At 39.8% G+C, this 13,846-nt stretch overlaps 1 protein-coding gene across 4 annotated transcripts in view; it reads left to right on the top strand.

Moving 5' to 3' along the window:
* ACOT11 (acyl-CoA thioesterase 11) overlaps nt 1-13,846 on the top strand; it is a 161,281-nt gene that overhangs the window by 3,542 nt on the left and 143,893 nt on the right. For 3 of the 4 annotated variants that reach the window (XM_081946726.1, XM_081946728.1, XM_081946727.1), the window contains exon 2: nt 10,390-10,496. The exons of the other annotated variant lie outside the window; for it this stretch is intronic. In XM_081946726.1, the coding sequence (XP_081802852.1) occupies nt 10,416-10,496 (81 nt within the window). In that variant the 5' untranslated portion in view covers nt 10,390-10,415. The remainder of the gene's footprint in view (nt 1-10,389; nt 10,497-13,846) is intronic. 4 annotated transcript variants of the gene reach the window in all.

Genomic DNA, 13,846 nt, shown 5'->3' with positions numbered 1-13,846 from the left:
TGAAAGAGGTGGCAAAGAGGAACAACGTTGCATAGAGATGTTTGTATCCAGATGACACACTGCATAAGGAAAGATGGAATATTTATTTTGTAACTGAAAAATAATAAAACTCTTTAAAAAAAAAGAAATTTGGCAATATAGAAAGCTTTTTGTTTCACATTCCGACAAATAGGGGAAACTGTAACTACCTTTTCTCACTTTTTAGAGAGAGGGGGAGGGGGGGAAAGAGATCTAACAACACAGTTCTAGGTTGCATAAACAGAGGGATAGAATCAAGATCACGTGAAGTGTTAATACCATTTTATAATGCCTTGGTAAAGCCACACATGGAATACTGCATTCAGTTTTGGTCGCCACGATGTAAAAAAGATGTGGAAACTCTAGAAAGAGTGCAGAGAAGAGCAACAAAGATGATTAGGGGACTGGAGACTAAAACATATGAAGAACGGTTGCAGGAACTGGGTATGTCTAGTTTAATGAAAAGAAGGACTAGGGGAGACATGATAGCAGTGTTCCAATATCTCAGGGGTTGCCACAAAGAAGAGGGAATCAAACTATTCTCCAAGGCACCTGAGGATAGAACAAGAAGCAATGGGTGGAAACTAATTAAGGAGAGAAGCAATTTCGAACTGAGGAGAAATTTCCTGACAGTTAGAACAATTAATCAGTGGAACAGCTTGCCTCCAGAAGTTGTAAATGCCCCAACACTGGAAGTCTTTAAGAAGATGTTGGATAGCCATTTGTCTGGAACGGTATAGGGTTTCCTGCCTAGGCAGGGGGTTGGACTAGAAGACCTCCAAGGTCCTGTTGGAAGAAATGTCCTTCTGGGTTTGGCTCCAAGTGGGGAAAAAGACACTGAGACATGGAGGCTGCTTGGAAAGATGGTTTTAATGGTGGACAGGACCACATGGCTTGAGTCCTGAACAGAAAAGGTGATCACATGCTTCAATGTCGGTAGAGAAGAGAAGGGAAGAGAAGAGGGTGAAGAAGGGCTTGCAGGGCTTTTTATAATCTGTTCGGCCCCACCTATCTGTTTCCTGTTCCTGTGTAAGAAATGTATTCTGATTGGTTGTCAGACTCACATGGGCCCATGCAAGGGCAACCCTCTAGGCTGAGTTTTGAATCCAGGTTTGGTTGAGTTCAGATGCCATGTGGTCAGTTGAATAAAGTGCCAATATTATCATGCCTTAATCCCATCCCCCTGGAGCTGATGGGGAGAACTCTTTATTATGTAAAGTGGACTAGCTTGGCCTTCTTAATGGCCCATTGACAAAGTGGGGATGGGCAGGAAGCTGCAGGAATTTACTTTGTGTTTAAAATGTGTTTCTCCCTTTTTCACATCCAGGAAAATATAATATTCTGCCTTTTCAATATTTCCTAGGATATTTCATTTTTCTGGGAGAGGGCTGGGTGATAACTTCCTACAGTCCCTTCCAACTCTGCTATTGTATTGTATTGCATTGCTAAGGTTATGGTGGCTGACTACTTAAATCTGTAAATCAAGTATTTTTAAAATATTCTGTATTGAATAATAAGAACGTTGATTTTCTTCAAGTCAGTTCAAACTTTATTACAGGTCAATGACTCAGACAGTTCTTTTTTAAACAAAGTTTGTGATACAAAGTACAAAGTGGCATAATAAAAGGCATGATACAAAAGCTGCCGCTGCGCATTGCCTTCTTAGGTGTCAACAATGCACAAATTCTACAGGCCACAAATGTAACCTTTGCAATCTCGAAGAGTTATCTCGGGCTCTTTATCTTCCAAAAGAGGATATAATCCTAGTATCCAACCTGGAAATGAGCTAAGAAGAGGTGATAGTAACTCACTGCAGGTGTCTGGGTTGATAGTACAGCAGAATATGACTCTATGATTCAACGCACCCATTTGTGCAGGGATAAAGACTTTTGTCATAGGTGAATTTCTGGTATGTATTCTGCAAAACTGCTTAATGGTAAGATCTTCAATCTCAATAGTGTAAAGGCCTTCCAAAGTTTGTTATCTGTCATTTGGACCAGATATGGTTTTCAATATATTGAATTTGTTTCTTCAGAAATGGTGTGGGGTGTTAGCAATTTCTTATGGTGGCAACAACTCTCCTAGTCCCAATAAATATCTTGTTGCACGGCGACCAAGACGGGGTAGCTTGCAACTTGTTTTTCTTTTTAACTGGTTTTTAAACTGTGCTAGTTGCGCCGGCTTGTTGTGTTGACAAGCAAACCATCAAGCACTGTTTTAGAAAAAAAAAATCTCCACCTGCTTGAATTCTGCCTCGCTTTTTGTAATTAAAACTTAAAGGTTACAGAATGAGTAACAAAAAAGACAATTCTGTTTGCTTACTGACCCTCTTCCACAGAGAGTTCTGTTTGGGTAAGTGGACTCCCACCAAGAGAATGGGGAAAAGGTCTTTCAAAATGAGTAGCTGAATCCTTCTCCATGCTGGTTTCAGAGCACAATCAATGCCAACGATAATAAAATGTATTTTAAGGGCTCAAAAAATTGCATTATGAGAGTTGAATATTTAACCCATTGTTTTGCTACAGATTACTTTCTTGGGCAGGTGACTTGCAGTTTTTGAGCGGCTCTTTTGCAGCTTTTGTTCGTTTTTTTTAATTTTCTAAACTACTGTTCTTAAGCAAAGAAACTACTTAAAGCTTAGTATATAGTTTAGTGGAACTGGTAAAATGTTTGCTGCTTTCCCTTCTCTGCTGGAAATTTCTTTTTCTTCCATTCAATCTTGTCTGATTTTCAAAGAATCGCTTGTAGAAGTCCCTGCAGTTTTCATGGCAAGGTTTTGAGTAGTAGTTTGCCACTGCCTCCTTCCTAAATCTGAATGAAAATGACAGGCCCAAGGTCACCCAGCTTGCTTTGTGCCTAAAGTGGAAGTAGAAGGCACGGTCTCCCGGTTTTTAGTCTGATGCCTTATCCACTACACTAGTGGTTCTCAACCAGGGGTGAAATGCTACCGGTTCGCCCAAATCGGTAGCAAAGATGCCAGCTGTTCACCTGAACCAATGGTAAAAAAAAAATGCTACTGGTTTGGGCAAACTGGTTTTTCCGACGATTAGCTGTGCCACACGATTTAGATTTAGATCTAAATCACGTGGCACAGCAGATTTCCTCCCCCCCTGCTGTTCGCTTACCTCACTGTTCGCTTACTCGCTTGCCAGGCATGCTCAGGTGCAGGCTCCGCCCACCCACCCAGATGTCATTTTGACATCTGCACATGTGCAGAAGGTCCTGCGCATGCACGGAGGTGGTGAGAATGTGCATTTGCACGCTCACATTGCTACCAAACTCGTAGCAAAGGTAAGTGGATTTCAACTCTGTTCTCAACCTTTTCTTCCTCATGGGCATCCTTTAAATACCTTTTGTGGGCATGAACTATGGCCATGGACCCCAAGACTTAAGATTTAAATCAGAATATTTCTTCAAGCCTTGATGGACCCCCTGAGACAACATCAACAATCCCCCCCCCCCGGATCAATGGGCCACAGGTTGAGAACCTCCACACTACACCAAACTGGCTCTCCTTATATAGATGAGGTAAAAGAGGACTGCTTCAGAAATATAACCTCCCCCCCATAGCTTACGAATCAAACCTGTAAAATGCCACCATCTCAGGTAATGGAAATGTTACTCTGATTGTGAAACTTACGGTCAGAAGCTCTCTCTTGGTCTACGCACTTCAGTATGTTTCTCATTACACAGATGAAATAGATACATGCAGTTGCGTAGCCCTGCCTTCCTTAACTGCACTTTTTGAGGTTAAAGGATTGGACAAAAATATACTCTGTGGGTGATGGGAGCACAGGGCAAAAGCTTATGTGCAATAACCAAAAGTAAAATCAAAACCAGTTTTCTTGGAATACTGTTGCAAAGACATGGCTGTTATAGTGCCAAACTACAATCTTTCTATCCTTAGATATCTGTGACATAGTCATTCCTTTAAAAATATATATTCAGATTAGTTTGTTTTTTAGAGTAGAAAAGCTCTTCCTGAACTCCTTGCTCAAAATTGTGAATTTTTGCTCACAACTGTAGGATAAACTGGAAAGGTTTTAAAAAAAACATGAAAATGACAATGGCCATTCAGTATTTTTGCCAAGAAAAGTAATAGCCATGTCATGAAATTACTAGGAGTTGTGTTTGACTTTAAGGAAGCATCACTTCCACACGTCTTAGAAAGTTAGAATGTCAGATAATATTGACAGAGAACAGCCTAAATGCTGTATCAGTACTGAACGTCAGCAAAGTTGGAAGCTGAAAAAATAAATGTTGATGGCTTTGTGCTTAAGGAATCTTATTATTTTAAAACTGGAAGGCAATGCAAGTAAGTTGGTTCCTAAAAACTGCAAAATCAAATGTTAACTTCTCAGAATGTATTGCATGCCGCTGATGGCCAGACAGACACTGAGGGACAGCCACACTGCATTTATTTATTTTTTTCAAATAAAGTCTACAGACACATTTAGTTGCAAATTGTCGACTATTATCTACTATTAGACATCTGAATGGCAAGTTATTGTGAGATCTATCAGTATGAATTTTAGCCACAGATTTTGGAGCTTGAATAATGGCTCCATAAGTAGCTATGTGTTTGATAGTGGTGTTAATACAATTACAGGTAGTCCTCGACTTACAACAGTTCACTTAATGACTGAAGTTACAATGGCACTGAAAAAAGTGACGTGCCCATTTTTCACACTTATGACCATTGCAGCACCCCCATGGTCCTGTGATCTACATTTGGATGCTTGAGAACTGACTCACATTTATGACGGTTGCAGTGATCCCCGTTTGCAACCTTCTGACAAGCAAAGTCAATGGGGAAGCCATATTCACTTAACAACCGTGTTACTTTAACAACTGCAATGATTCACTTAACAAAGGTGGCAAGGTATGTCATAAAATGGAGCAAAACTCACTTAACAAATTTCTCTCTTACCAACAGAAATTTTAGACTCAATTGTGATTGTAGGAACTACCTATATATCCCACTCTTTATACAACTCAAGACAACATATCCTGCTCCAGCATCCTATTTTTACCACATCAGCAATCATGTGAAATTGGTTGGACTGACAGAGACCGACTGGTCCAAAGTCACCCTACCTTTCATTCCTAAGGGAAATCTAGAACTCATAGTCTTCCAGTTCCTAACCCAGGCATTAATTTTAGTAATGTAAGGTATGACTTAAACATTTCAGGTATTTTTTCTCTTATAAATGTTGCTGGTTGTCATCAAGTAGAGTATAAATTGAATAAATAAATAAATAAACTCCTCTGCCAGCTCCAGGCAATAGAGACAGGATAGAGATTAGCAATGGGTGTAGCAAATTTCACGCTGGGATACATAGTTTTCTGCTGACTCAAGGGTGGTTGGAGACCACTTCAACTCAGCCATGGAGGAAATGTCAGAGATTGCCCCCAGCTGTTGCTATAATTCTTTCTCTCAGAACTTGGTGTGTTGTGGAAAATCAAGGACCCAGAGTAGAGAAGCTCCTTTCCTCCAAATCCAAGTAACATTAGTGCTGAAGATCAGCTTGCACAACAGCAAAAAACTTGCTTCTCTCTATATATATACTGTATACCGCATTTTTCACACCTGACTATAAGATGCAACTGACCATAAGATGCACCTAGGTTTAGAAGAGGAAAACAAGAAAAAAAATGAGGCGGTGCCTGAGAGGACCAGATAGGTGTCCTCTCATGTGCCAGCTCTGCCTATTTATTCCTGCACTGCGGAAAAGAGACAAAACAGGTGGGCAATGACAAAGACAGAAGAGGCGGAGTTTAGCACTGTAAAAGGAATCACGTGGCCCAGCTGCTATTCACCAAAGGACTGGCACCATCCACCCATTTTTTTGAGGGGGGGAGTGCATCTAATGGGAGTGAAAAATATAGTATATGCCTAAGCATTTTTTTTTCTTCCATGACTTTGTATTCATCAAGGTTAGGTATGGTCAAATATAATATCTGTTGTATTGTTCGACCTTAGACTGCTCATCACCTCTGCTTGCTAACTTTAGCAGTCACTAAAAGGTCCCACTGCATATTGTACTTTGAGACAAGACAAACTCTAAAATAAAGACATGTTGGAATTCAGAAGATACAACTAGGGAACTCATGGACATTTCAATACTTTCTTTTGCTAAGGAGGACACTAGATATTGCTTGAAATGTAATACTATTGTTTTTGTCTTTGTTTGCTAACACATCCTTACAGTCTCTCATTTAGTCTCTTTTTCTTCCTTCCTTCCTTCCTCCTTTTGCTTTTCCTTCCTTGCTCCCAGTCCATCCAAGGCTATGCAGATGCACATTTCGGTGGGGGGGGGGGAGAGAAACTGGGAAGATGCTGAAGCTAAAAATATATCTTTCTTCCTAATCCAGATGTGGAAGATCAGGACTATTGTGTGTATGTAGGAAGAGTTGCAAGAATCTGTGATTAATCAAAATTTGCCCTGCCATTTTTGATATATAGCATCTAAGCCAAAAATATATCTGTCCAATTGCCAAATATGGAAACTAAGAACATAGACGTTCATAGCAGATGTTGAAGCATTTCAAAGAGCCCTTGTGAAATTGCTCTTGATCATGTGACTGATGTGTATCTAAGTCCAACATCTTAAGTTGGGCCAAAGCCTCTTTGGGAATCTGTTGAGCCTCATCAAATAGTTAGGTTTTGATGGAAACTGAGCTACTGACTTTTATGGCCAACTTGTTTTGTGTCAGGCCAAAACTTGTGGTGAAGATATCACAACTAACAATAATCTGATAACTCATAATGCTGATGATGCTTATCTAAAGTGCACAGGATAAAGAGCTCATGCTTCTTTTGTGTACTACAAATTTCAGATAGTCTCATCTTGAGAAGAAAAATTTCTGAATGTACTTGCGCATTTCCACTGCCTAATCTATATATTTTGGGAGTATTGATCTGGCCATGGCTATCCTGAATTTCAACTCAGGCAAAGGGGAAAGAAAAAAAATTCTATTCTGAATAATTCAATTCTAATCTTGCAAATATCTTACCTAACCAGATGCCATGGAGATTTACTGCACACTCAGCTTTTCTACAACCTGCTTTTTTTAAAAAAAATAACTATATTTTAATGCAAGTGTGGTAGGTTGTTTCCTGCCATAAATCACAATGCTTAGTGAAGTTTGGGGGCTTTATAGGATAACAGTGACGTGCGGTGAGGTTTATGGCTGGTGAGGCTGGTGATGTCATCAGTGCGAGCCGTGGTCCCCTTCATGTTGACTCAGGAAGGCCGGGAATGGGACCACGTGTGCAGGAGGCTGAAGCTGCCTCAGCCTCCTGTACACGTGGTCCCATTCCCCTCCTTCCTGACTCCTGAGTCAACATGAAGGGGACCACGGAGCGTGCTCTGCAGGACTGTGTCTCATGCTCCGCGGTCCCCTTCATGTTGACTCAGGAAGGCGGGGAATGGGACCACTTGTGCAGGAGTGAGGCTGAGGCTAGAGGAGCCTCCTGCACACGTGGTCCCATTCCCGGACCATGTGTGCAGAAGGCTCCTCAGTGTCTTTTCCCTTTTCCCTTTTTTATTTTCATGATGAGAGCGGTGAGGCTCTGCCTCCCCTGCCTCCCCTGACCGCACGTCCCTGTAGGATAAAGTTGTCCCTCTTAGGAACTAGAGAACCTTTACATGTGGGGAGATCAGGGAGATAAGACAGTGATAATATATAGGCTGTTTTACTTATTTGCTGAAGCTATTTCAACTATGACTGGACCAGATGAGAAAGCAGGAAATGTACCCTCTCCCAGAATACTTACGGGTTTTTTTTTAGATTGAATATGATAAACTTTCGCAATACAACTTTGATAAGAATTGCAAAAAAAGAAATATGAGATTCAGTAACAGCAAAATAAATTCAGTTGAGAAAAGTCATGCCATCAATTCAGAGGGAACCCATTCTGACTACTCCTAATCAAGTACAGGTGATCGTTTGCTATTCTGGAGCAAAAGGCCTAGGATATTCAATTAAATATCATTGGATAAATATCTGTTTGCAGTACAAAGCTGTGGTCTCTCTTGCACTAGTTTCTATATCACCTTATGTAACAGTCCTACACAGACCCGGTCCAACAAAATCATCTCTTCGGTCTAAGAAGATTAGATCAAGGTCTTGGAGATTTTAGCCTATTGCTTTTAATTATAAAAACGAGATTATCTTATGATTCAGTAATAATGTTTAAGGAAAATGTACCTGCAGAGGTGTATGGAGAATAGAAGTTGGTGTGACCAAGACAATATGATCATTTCCTGGCAACAGGTGGAATGTAAAAAAGTCATTACAATCTCCTCCCATTTTGTTTTAATCATTTTTAGAGATTTTTAGGATCCTTCAATGGTCTTTGGGACTTAGTTGATACTTCTCTGCTTTGTAGCAAGAATAATACAGGACTCTTGAGAGTTCAGCTGTTTTTTTAAAATTAAACCCCCACTTTTGTGGCTTGCAAACAATGTTTGAATTTCATTCCAAGCCTTGAATGTTAGTTACTCCAATGAAACTGTTAAAGAAAGCTGTCACTTTGATGCTACCATTTAGATTCTGAATTATCCACTGTAATGAAGGAGATATAAATGGGCCACCTTGCATATGACACAGAAATGTTTCTACCCTTGAAGTGGTTCATAACTGGCTAAACAAAACAGTGCATTTAAAATATTAATCTAACAATACTTTATGTTCAAGATGAATTCCTAGGCAAGTATAGCTGTTGCTGCTGCTGCTGTTTTTGATTTTATCTTCCCACCCTATATTCTTTAGAAAAGTTCTCACATGATATCTCTGGATCAGTGCTTAATTATATGTTCCCTGTAGTTAATAGCACTTTTTCTTATTTGGTTTTCATTTTGCTTGTGGCAAATTGGTGGAATGTATTCTTGGAATTGTTTCGGTGTACACCTAGTTTAATGGTAGGCACAGTAAACCCAGTTATGAGCAACGTGGATAAATGAGTTATAGAAACTTGCGATGGCAACTGCTTTCAGAGGTCTGCTGCTGAAGTGGTGGTAGCATTTCCATTTGCACTGGTATTTAAACAAATAAAAAGTGGTAAGTGGCTGTATTCTCTGTAGGGAGCACTAAAGCCCAGTAGGTTTCTAGAGTTAAGAGTTCTCTACTTTGGAAAAAGAGTGTTTTTAATCTATCATGGTGCTCTCTGCATTAGCCTAGGCCTTTTGCCTTTCTTCTAACTAATTCTCTCTGGTGTTTCAAAGGTGATTCAGGAAAACAATGTTTTGGCTAATACAATGTAAGCCAGGATGTTCCTGAGTTAAAGTCTTCCTGTCTTTAAGTTAGGAATGTCCTTGGAAATCCTGGGCTAAATCCACCATTCTCTCAGCCTCACCATCTAGGTCCAATGTAACGCTCTTTCAAGCCCCAGGACAATAATAAAATTCTAATATAGTTTTGGGAGGAGTGAAAATGAACAAACTTTCGCTTAATCCAGCTAAGGCTGGGCTATTATAATTAGAGACTACCAGATAACGAGAATTTTGTATAGTATGAATATATCATACTATCTACAAAATTGTATCTTGATGTATCTGTCGAGTATAATCCTTGGCAGATACATCTTCCGCAAGGTAGTCTAGGAAGTCTGGATCTAGTTTGTATGGTTGGTGGACACAACTTTGAAAACTTTGATGCCTATCAACAGATAAGGCTGCCCGGATCATGCATAAACAGGATTTTCGGAGAAAATCAGGTAGATAGCCTTCAACCTATGACCAGAACTTAGCCCCAAATTTCCGTAACCAAACAAGACAGATGTTAAATGAATGTTGCCCTATTTTTATGACTTTTCTTGCCACAGTTGTTAAGTGAATCACTGCAGTTGTTAAGTTAGTAATACAGTTGCTAAGTGAATCTGACTTCCCCATTGACTTTGCTGGTCACAAAAGGTGATCACATGACCCCGAGACACTGCAACCGTCATAAATATGAACCAGTCGCCAAGCGTCTGAATTTTGATCACATGACCATGGGAATGATGCAATGGTCGTAAATGTGAAAAACGGTCACTAAACGGTTACTAAATGAACTGTTGTAAGCAGAAGACTACCTGTATATTATTATTTTTTTTAAAAAAAGGGGGGGGGGTGGCAGAGAACTTCCAGCTTTGTTTACTCGCCCTAGGACTACTGCCTTCTGTAGCAGGTTAGGGGGTGAAGCTTACGTTGCTTAGCAACTGCATTATGTTTTCTCTGATTCTGAGTAACATAACTAGCCAGATAAGCATTGTGGTGTTTATAATACTGAAACAGTTGGCTGTAAGAGAAGAACCACTTGGGACAACAGGGCCTTAAACTAGGAAACCGCCAAATGGTGCTAATTCCCCTATCTTTTTGTCTGTAGATAATCACTGAGAGAAAAGAGACAAAATGTCAGAGAATAAGAAGTCGGAAAAGAAATCGAATGGATGGTTCTGGGGCAAAAAGGCTTCAAAGAAAAGCAGCATTTGGGTAAGTTGCAAAACAAGGTATCAGTTGAAACCATCCAATGATTGTACCACCGCATTCATATATTTCTACCTCCCCAATTTGTGGAATTCCAGTTTGTGTTGTCATCACAATCTTGGCCTGGTAATGGCTGCTGCACACGTTTTCTTCAACTGTGTGTGTGTGGATACATTTTAGTATTTGACATGAAGGTAAAAATTCTATATAAGCAAATGAAAACATTTAACAATTCCAGATTGTATCTCTACTTTGATTTCAATAGAGATTTTGATTTTCTTTAGAAAGTATGGAAAGGTTTAATTTTGGCCATTTTGATTTTCCTTTTTTTTAATGCTGCATAATAGTGGGAAAGAGGTAGAGAGAAGAGAGTCAAATTCCAGATGAAATTTGTCCAGAGGCATTGTGAGTCAGGTTACTAAGCTGTCTCGTGATTATCATATCAGTAAAACTCTGTGTGTCTCCATCTGATAATTTTTTTTTTTGGCAAGGAAAGAAGTTCTTCCTGGTAGATTGGATGTTGCTTCTAACTACTATGACTATTACTACTAGTAGTTGTTGTAGTAGTCTAGGAAGTCTGGATCCAGTTTGTATGGTTGATGGACACAAGTTTGAAAGCTTTGATACTACTACTACTACTAGTAGTAGTAGTAGTAGGTCAGAGAACTGTATAATTTTGTAACAAAATATACAGTTGTGGCTGTACCAGACATAACAGCCGTAATCTGAAAGAAGAGGAAGGAAAGCAGTGTGCAATGTGACAAATATAGGAAGAGAGTGGGATATGGGTAGTCCTTGACTTACAACAGTTCATTTAGTGACCATTCAAAGTTACAATGGCATTGAAAAAAGTGACTTATGATCATTTTTCACACTAATAACCAGAGGTGGTTTCTACCAGTTCGGCCCGGTTCGGCCAAATCGGTAGTGGAAGTCAGGCCTGGGTTGCAGAATATGCAGCGGTTCCCTTGCCACCGCTGGGCCACTACCATTTTGGATATCAATGACGGCGCATGTGCAGTTCACTGTAAATTTATCTGCACATGCTCCCAGAATAATTTACATTGAACAGCACATATGGCGTGCAAGCCAAAAACCGGCACTTAACAAATGTCTCGCTTAGTAACAGAAACTTTGGGTTGTGATTGTAAGTTGAGGACTACCAGTAGTCTGTAGACTGAAGTAAAATCAGCTCTTGATGGGAAGAGAAGCAGAAGTACAATTTTTGTAAGCTTGAGAGGCAAGCTTAGATGTAATAGTGGAGTCACACTTCTTCATGTTTCGGCTTAATTAGTATGTAAAGATTGAGGGGACTGGCACTAGTTTCTTACAACAAGCAGAAACATGTTCATTGTCGTATGAACCTTTGGCATGGGGTGATAAAGACTGCCCCCTACTTCTAGTAAGTAATCTATGAAAAATACGTAATTATTGCTATCTCATTATCTTAAAAGTCCGGAATGGTAAGAGGAAGCTTGGATTTTGTATTTGCGAACTTAGCCATTGTGACTTGCAAACCTTGTTTATATTTTTATTTATTTATTCAATATAGATACTATTTAGAGCTTAGTATTATCACTGGATTCCCCAAAGAGTGACTTATTTGACAAAACATGAATAAACAAACCAAGAAGTAGCCTGATATGTGTACTCAGTTTCTGTAACGTTTCTGAAGTAAGCAACTTTGTTCATTATCAAGGTTTATCCAGGGGTGAGAGTCAGCCGCTTTGGGCGAACCGGTAGTTCCGGTGAGCAGTCGTCCCCCCCCCCGCCTGTCCCTGCCCTTTCCTGTCCTATATTTCCCTGGTATTTAGCTCAGCTGATTCGCATGGCACAGCGGATTGCTGCGCATTGGCTGTTTTACTCACTGGCGCTGACATAGAAGGTAAATTTTTAAGCTTATAATGAGCAGTGCTGCGCATGCATGCAAAATGTGCATTAGGTGTGCAAAGCGCGCTCACGAAACCAGTTGTTAAACCAGTTGCATCCCACCACTGGGTTTATCTGCTTTCTGTAGCAGGAGACAAACAACAGCCTTTAACTATAAGGCCATAAAGCAAATGTACAAAAATGTTCCTAACAATCTCTCATAAACCCCTCCCCTCCCAGTGACTCTCCTAAAACTAGCTGCCTCTCATCTGCTACTAATGGCAGTTCGTAGTGCAATACCTTCTATAAATCCTTCACGGATTACTTTAAAAAAAGATGCTTTTGGAGAACTCTAGATATGGGAAAAGACTGATCGACTGTAAGCCAGCTAAGTGCTGTGCAGGGATGTACCTTGGTCAAACAATTGTCTCAATCCTAAAATGTTTCCACCTCCAAGAAAGACCACTTGCGTGGACGTCCATCAGGTCATTTTGCATAAGACTTGCACAGAGCATGAGTTTCATACTGTAGTTCCTATTTGGTCTTTACAATGTGACATTACAGGTAGTCCTCGATTTACGACCGCAATCAAACCCAAAATCTCTGTTGTCAAGTGAGACATTGGTTAAGTGGATTTTGCCCCATTTTAGGACCTTTCTTGCCACAATTGTTAAGTGAATCACTGCAGTTGTAAAGTTAGTGACACTGTTGTTAAGTGAATCTGGCTTCCCCCTTGAGTTTGCTTGTCAGAAGGGCGCAAAAGGTGATCATGTGACCTCGGGACACTGCATCCATCATAATTATGAGTCAGTTGCCAAAAATCTGATCACATGACCACAGGGATGCTGCAATGGTTGTAAGTGTGAAAAATGATGATGTTACTTTTTCTGGTGCCATTGTAACTTTGAATGGTCACTAAATGAACTGTTGTAAGTCAAGAACTACCTGCATTATTATTCAGTCAATCAAATTTTATTTAATTTGATTTAATTAATTCTGTTCAAGTTCTCATTTTTATTGTTTTTCTGTTCTATGCTGACCATTTCAGTAGCCCTTAATGTATGACCACAACTGAGCCCAACATTTTTGTTGCTAAGCAAGACAGCTGTTAAGAAGTTAATTTTGCTCCACTTTATGACATTTCCTTTCACAGTTGTTAAGTGAATCACTGCCGTTGTTAAGGTAGTAACAAACTATTAAATAAATCTAGCTTCCACACTGACTTTGCTTGTCAAAAAGTTTGCAAAAATTGATCTTATGACCCCAGGACACTGCAACTGTCATAAATACATGCCAATTGCCAAGTGTCCTAATTTTGATCCCCTGACCATGGGAAATTGAAATGGTCATGTGAAAAAGGGTCATAAGTCACTTTTTTCAATGCTGTTGTAACTTCAAATGGTCACTAAATGAATGGTTGTAAGTCAAGGACTACCTGTAAGCTTTCTATGTCTGTTATGCTCATTAAATACTCCTGAATTATTGGT

This window comes from Natrix helvetica (assembly GCF_964273705.1).
Source record: "Natrix helvetica genome assembly, chromosome: 3".
NCBI classification, from domain to species: domain Eukaryota; kingdom Metazoa; phylum Chordata; class Lepidosauria; order Squamata; family Natricidae; genus Natrix; species Natrix helvetica.
This window is presented reverse-complemented; position numbering and strand designations above follow the sequence as displayed.